At 48.8% G+C, this 7215-nt stretch overlaps 1 protein-coding gene across 6 annotated transcripts in view; it reads left to right on the top strand.

Annotated features, from left to right (window-relative positions):
• The window catches only part of SH3KBP1 (SH3 domain containing kinase binding protein 1), a 281170-nt gene that overhangs the window by 217788 nt on the left and 56167 nt on the right, over window positions 1-7215 (top strand). For all 6 annotated transcript variants that reach the window (XM_077770448.1, XM_077770238.1, XM_077770366.1 and 3 more), the window contains one exon: window positions 6355-6373. In XM_077770448.1, coding sequence (XP_077626574.1) covers window positions 6355-6373 — 19 coding nt within the window. The remainder of the gene's footprint in view (window positions 1-6354; window positions 6374-7215) is intronic.

Below are 7215 nucleotides of genomic sequence, written 5' to 3'. Positions count from 1 at the left end.
TGACGTTCCTACACTGTGTGTCTATATGTATTCACCCCTGACCTGTTTTCTCTTTGTGAGGACTCATTTTCCAATGCCGCTGTTTAAATGAGCCAGCCAGTCTTTGCTTCACCGCAGGTGTATTGTTTCTCTGATGAGATGTAACAAGAAATGTTGACAACTTAGAAGCACTTTATAGTATAAGGGAGGCAGCACCTTGGTCTTTTCCATTCTGTCCTGCACCTCGGGGCTCTTTGCCCAGGCTTTCACTTGACTTCCGTCTGCCTTTCTGGACTGGTTCCTATTTATGCCCATCGGGGCTCTGCTACTGGACCACGACCCTGACTGGGACCCATGACCATTCCCAGGGAGCTGACATTTATGAAGGATAGCTGCATCCTGGCAGATTGGTTGCTAAGGATACTAAACAGTATTGATGGTATGCTTCCTGCTTAGATGAACACCTGTGATTGTTCGAGAAGTTGCATGGTATTGGTACCCACCAAGATGGTGCCCCATAGATCTTTACATTGGCTTGGAGCCTAGGGCCATACACATTCTACACTTATGGATAGGTCACTTTCTTATATTATGTAGCTGAAGAATGTTGTACTCTCTTGGAACTGAGTTTGGGGTTGAGAGAATCTGGATTCTGCTTCCTAGTTGTGGGGAATAAGCTCAGGGAATTCCTAAGCTCGTTCCCCACACCTAGGGTTTTCTAGATCCCTGACACTTAACTGCTGGTCCATGCGCCACACTTGATCAGCATTACCTGGAGCTTGTTAGAATATTCACCCTCCACTCTAGACCTGGCACCTCAGAACCTACATTTGAAGATGGTCCTCAGGTGACCCGTTGACACATTACACATTACACCTTAAAGTTTGGGAAGCACCATTTAAGTGATGACCATCCCACCTTCCAGTTCCTCACCATATTTTAGGAGAGGAATAAATTCTCAGAACAGAGAGGAGCTCAGCATTCAAGAACAAAAACAATTCAAGCAAAATCACATGAGCCATTTTACTAGATGGTCGTGGTGGTGGGTTATCAGTTGACAGAATCCATCCCTGAGAAAAGCAGATGCTAACATTTGGTAATGACCGGATAGTAGATGGTTTGAAACATTAGGACACAGGAGTGAGGTTTGGCAGACATCTACAGAGCGTAGTGGTTGTGAGTCCAGGCTACAGCATCGGACAGACCTTGCTTGAATCGTGGCCCTGTCCATTGCTTGTTCTGTTCCTGGTCAGCTCGCTGAATGTGTCTAAGCCTCAGTATTTTCATCTGGATGCGTGTGAGAAGAATCGTTCCTACTTTGTTGAACTGTTGAAAAGGTATGACATCTTAAGCACAGCTACTGGGTACTTGGTGGATGCCGCGTCTATGTTAACAAGTATGGTCTTAGTGTAGTGACTGTTGTCACAAATGTGGGAAGGCTCCAGGTCAAACCGTGCAGTAATGATAGAAGTCTAACTCTGGTTCATCTTGCTTCAGCTGTCAAGTCAACACAGTTATCTTGATGTCTTTATGAGCTTCCCTGGGAACCCAAATGCATCCGAGAACTTTGATGATAGCCTTTAAAAAGAAATCTAATGCTTTATAAAATATAGTCGTAGAGACCAACAGGCACAAAATGGCATAATCTTCATGTTATTTCGCATCCTTTTTCCGGATCTGCTACCTGACAGTTAGATTTTATGTTTATTCATCCACTGTGTGTGTCTTGGGTCCCTTCTCTTGGCCCGGCCACCTTGCGGGTTGATGTGTGTACACACACTTCCTGCCTCTGTGGGCTTAGGGTCTGGCAGCAGGTCTGATGCTCAGGGCCATAGAGACATGCCAGACCTTGCCTGCATTGTGGCACCTTGCCTTCTAGTTCCCTGTCATGTTTCTGTGGGGCAGTAAATACACCAGGTGAGAGCGATCCCATGGCACACTCTTCTAGAACCTCTGCTCTGTTCCATAAGGCATTAAGGGAAGACTTCCACTGAGAGAGTGAAGTTGTCCGTGAGGAGTAGACTCTGCTTGCTCGTTGAGGCATGCACACTCCTTGGGACCCCATGGGCATCTCTCCAACCTCAGACAGGCAGCCGTCGTCTCTTTGATAGGTCTTTTAACCTTGTCCCTAAGAAGCAGAAAACTCAGTTGGGGAAAACCAGTGGTCGTACCTGTCAGACAAAATAATACCTGCAGCTGAGAAGTGATCGTGTGGTGTGGCATTTAGCTTTTAACAAATGGAAAATATTACATCCCCTTTCTCCCCTCTGGCCCGTAAAACCGGCCAACCAGCTTTGCCCTGGCTGTTGCACCAGCCTTTCTCGCCACACGCAGAGTAGTGGGGGGTTGGCGACAGCGTGTTGGGAGCTGGAGCTGTTGTTTGCCGAGCCGACTGTGTAAAGATGATTAGAATCATTAACACCAATGCACCGTGTGAATGACAGAGTCTGAAATGTTCTGCCCCCGGTTTCAGCACATGTCATCTTGTCCTGCCAGTGGCTGGGGTTGCGACCATTCACCCAGAAAAGAGGATGGTCTGGGGTGATTATGGTAGATGACAGCAAACACCATCCAGCCAGCAGCAAACCTCCTGAATCAGGAGGCGTCATGGAGGCATCGTGATGAGGCTGGCTCCTTGCCGCTGCGGTGCGGACCCCGGTGGTTACCACCGAGCCTTTCGGAATTTCCTGGAGGGCTTTCTTTCCAAGGGTGCTGGGCAGATTCTCGCTCACCAGGTGACAAACGCTTTGGGGCTTTCTCTCAAGATATTCCCAGTGGGGGGAGCACCCGCTGATCTCTTGGTGCATATTTTAGAGCAATTATGTAAGCTATTTATGAGAGAACCTTGATTCAATGGCTGTCTGTTTATTTTGAGACTTGACAGTAAAATTGAATATCAAAATGGAAAGATTAAATATTCTGAGAGCTCTACTGAAGCAATCAACGTACCGGCTCTGTCATCATTATTGAAGGAAAATGGGGAACTTGGGCTCTCAAGAACAGAAAACTCACTGTCATTAACAAGGTAGAAGACATGTTCTGAAAGATAATGTCTCTGAAAGATTGCTTTTGAAGAAAAACTCTCAGGCTCTAGCACCTTAAACAGAAACTGTTCAAATCCCCCAAAGAAGACACCACTTTCCTAGTATAACCGTGTCAGGAACCAGAGTGCCACCAAGGTTCTCGGAGGTGTTCGCATCGCGAATGTTCTGCAGTGGAGGGTCTGCCTCTCAGGAACACAGAAGCCTTCCGTCAGAGATTTCTAAAGATGCCTGTGGCTGTGATGCAGGCTCACCCTTGCCAACTCACAGAGACTTCCCCGGCGAGCAGACTGCCAGCTTACTAATTGCAACAAGAATGGAAATGTCAGCCAGTCTGGAACACATGGGCCTGCCTGCCCTGGGCGCTTGCTCCCACTGGGCCTGGCTTTCTCGAAGCCAGATTCTACAGGAAACCACATGTATTTGGTGCTTTCTGGAAGAGTAAGGAAGGAAAGCGAGAGGTGCTAGTCATTCTCACCAACGGTCTTGCAGGCCTAGCTTGAGACCCCCCCCCATGCATCAGGGGGGAGGCCGTGCCAAGGCAGCTGCGTGTTGAATTCAGCTAAGCCCAGATGCTCTTTGCAAGTGCGCTGCACCTTTGGCCTCAGCAGCTTTCCATTTTTTTTTTTCTATTTTCACAGCTGACCGGACCCTTCTTGTTCATTGTCGGTCTCCAGACGCATTGTGGTACAGTCAAGTAGGTCTCCCACATTCCCAGTCATGGTTGAGTGCCAACCTTAAGATTGTTCTAGATCACTCAGCAGTTGTGTAGGGTCCAGACTTTTAGATTAAAGGAGGACTTTTCCTTGATTTCTGCAAGGACTAATCCACTGTAAGTGGGTTTTGCCTGTGTAACTGTGACCACATTTTCTTTACCAAGTTCTTCAGAGGCCCCTTCCTGTAGCCCCCATCATCTGACAACCCAGTGTATAAAACTGTCTCGGCCCAAATTTTCTTTGTTCCTAGTCCTGTCCTTTAGCTTTTTGAGAACCATTCTTTCTGGTTTCTAAAGATGTCCAATGAATCATTCCCCCAAATAGTCTGTCAAAAAGAAACAATTATGTATGTGCTTTTTTATAAAAAAAAAAAAATGCACTTATAACCTTGTCTGTACATGTAATTTTCTGGGTAATTTCACATGCAGAGATGGGGATGGTCAAGGCATCAGTGTCACCCAAGTATGACTTAGTGATGGTGACCCAACTGAGTTCTCCTGAGGTGGGCTGGGCGGCACGCCTTCTCCCTTCTCTGCTGGTACTTACAGCCCATACTCTCTCAGCTGAGCACCTCACTCAGTGTATTCTTGCCTGAGGTGATTCTCTGTCATCATTCCCTCTGAAACGTCATCTCTTTAAGGCAAAGCCCAGGTCCCAAGCCTCTCCTTCATGGGCCTGAAAGTGTGTGTCTTAGTTCCGTCTACTATAACAGGGTGGTTTATAAACAACAGAAACGTATTCCTCACAGTCCGGATGCTGGGAAGTCCAAGATCAAGGTGCCAGCAGATTTGGCATCTAGTGAAGGTCCACTTCTTGTTTCAGAGATGGCCCTTCTTGTTGTGCCCTCATACGGCAGAAGAGGTAAGGGAACTCAAAGGGGTCTCTTCTATTAGGACACTCATTCCATTTACGAGGGTGCCACCCTCGTGGCCCAATCACCCGCAAAGGCAACACCTCAAAACACCACCACCTTGGGGATTAGGTTTCACCATATGAGTAGGGAGTCCATTCAGTGGATGAACATTCAGTCTGTAGCACATGCTTGGTATGTGGTTGGCTCTCAGGAATCGCTTGTCCTTTGGTCATTGGTGACCAGATATACCTTCCCTTCCTTCGGTCCCTCCCCTTCTACTTACTTCTCTCTACTAGTATGAAAGAGGAGGAGGGGCAGGGAGAAGCCAGGCCCCTTGGCAGATTCCTCTTTCCAGACAGAGGGTAGCTCAGGTCTTTCTATCTGGATGTGAGGTCTGGGCATGGGGTTGAGGCTTTGCTTTTAGAGTGGGTGGAGGGAGCGAAGGCTGGAGCCAAGAGGGTAAACTACGCGAGCATCTTGGGGAGAAGCCAAATCCTGAAGCCTGGATGGCTACCCAGTAGGCTGGCAGTCTGGCCGGGCCCAGCCAGGAGACAAGGGATGCAGGCCACCAGACCCGAGGTTAAGGAGAGGAAACTCAAGAGAGACCCTGCCAAGAGCAGGTTTTCATGATGGCTCCCAGGGAAGTCCTGTGCTAGGGACTCCTTAGGGTGCAGAGGGGCAGTTATAGATACTGAGCCTAGCCCCAGCCGCACTCTTCAAAGGTGTTGCCAATCTACCAGGGACAGGGGAAGAAAAGGCGGCGTGGAGGGCTTGGACTGTTTCTAAAGCCATGAGGGGTGCCCTGGTCTGGAACTGTACGTTTTTGTCCCCTCTCTAGCCTCACACAGACACTTCTAGAGAACTTAGCTGGATGCCTGGAAGACAGCTTCCCAAGACTCGAAATCGAGCCAAGATTTGCTTCCAGAATTTTACCATATTCCTCCAACAAAGCCCCCTAAAGGGCACGCAGCCATCAAGCGTACGCCTCTCTGGTTACTTTCAACAAACCACATGTGTGGGGCCAGAGTTCTGAAGGCAAGAGGCCAAGCGGCCAATCAAAATTCCTGCCAGAGAGGCCAGTTGAGCCAGCTGATGAGCTCTTTGCCTGGGACTGGCCAGGCGTGCCAAACAAAGGGCCGAGTCAGCTCTGAAATCCATCAGCAGGAAGTAAAACTTGCCTTCCTGCTGCCTTCACTCCAGAACATTCAGATCTATTTCCTTCCTGGCAGTCATGGTAAGCAATCAGATCTAGTTAATGTATCCTGTGAAGGATGGTGTTTGCTTCCGTGTCCAAGCCAACGAGTCTACGCTGCAGACGCGCACGCAGGCGCACGCAGGCATGTACGTCCTGCATACGTGAAGACCATGGAAGGCATCCTGCTCTCCTAGGAATCAGAAAATGGTGGTCCAGTGATGAATTGCCACAGTCTGGACACTGAGAGGTGTGAGTTCTGGGCCCTCTTTGGCCACCGCCTGGCTGTTGACACGGCCCATGTAGACCTTACATTTTTCAGCTGTGGAGGGGACCCTGGGATCACTCGCAGCTCTAACGTTCTCTGTTTTTAGCATCAGTCTGCAAATTGAACAGGCTGAAGCCACCTGAATTTGGCTCTGGAGTGTTCTATTTTCACGACGGAGGGAGGGAGAAAGAGAAGAAATAGAACAAGTGCCTCTAAAAATTCATGACTCAAAATACTCACCCGAGTTGAAAGGGTGTTTCTGAGCACACACGTGTGGTGCTCGTTGATGCTGGTAACCACGGCAGAGAAAGCATCAGCCTCCTGGTTAACCTGGGGGCCCCTTCCGTCCTGTGTCCCTCATCCAGTCACGATCGGACATTTGGGGGAAAACCAGCTGAGCGACGTGCTTATGACTTTTCATGTGAGAATCAGGAGTGCCTGTGCTGAAGTTTTCACTGTCCCATTTTGCTACAGATCTTCCCAGCCTGCCGTCTCGATTCTCACTGCCCTGTCTTCTGTTGCATTTGAAGAAGAAACTCCCTGTATGTAGGCTCACATGCAATCTTCTCTTAATCATCTGGGGGGCCGTCTACAGCTACCTGCAACCCTGGCCCTGGTTTTGGTTTCGAATGACCTGAAAAGACCTCTTATTTGCAAATGTGGCATCCTTTCTCATCTAAGGAGGCAGGAAGGCTAAGTTTGGTGGAATCAGAGAGTGAAGTCAAGTCAAAAGAAGAAAAACAAGACAACCTGTAACCATACTCTGCTAATAAGCAAAGCTGGCCCCCGGCCGGCGCTGACCAGGCCTGAGGGACACAAGACAGTCACAGACCGTTGCGTCTTTTTAACACCGCCCCCGCCTGCCTCTGCGGGTGCCAGGGCTCCTCACGAAAGCTCACGCCTCAGCCTCCTCCCTCTGCCACAGTCAAGCGCACACTTACCATGACTGCGTTGGTCACACGCTGTCTAGTAGCCTCACACGTCCTGTCCCCTCTCTCGGTGCCCCTCTGCGCTGCCTTGTCACACACTTCGTGTGTCTGCTATATGCCAAATCTGACACGACACTAAGGGATTTTTTTTTTTATACAGTAATCTTTGAAAACATGACAGCTTATAATTGTTTGGTTTTTTTTTTTTTAAATCTGGGGTCCTTTGGTTTGAGGCCA

This window comes from Crocuta crocuta, unplaced genomic scaffold (genome assembly GCF_008692635.1).
Source record: "Crocuta crocuta isolate KB4526 unplaced genomic scaffold, BGI_CrCroc_1.0 scaffold312, whole genome shotgun sequence".
NCBI classification, from domain to species: Eukaryota; Metazoa; Chordata; class Mammalia; order Carnivora; family Hyaenidae; genus Crocuta; species Crocuta crocuta.
Note: the sequence above shows the minus strand (reverse complement) of the source record. Positions and strands in the feature narration are given on the sequence as shown.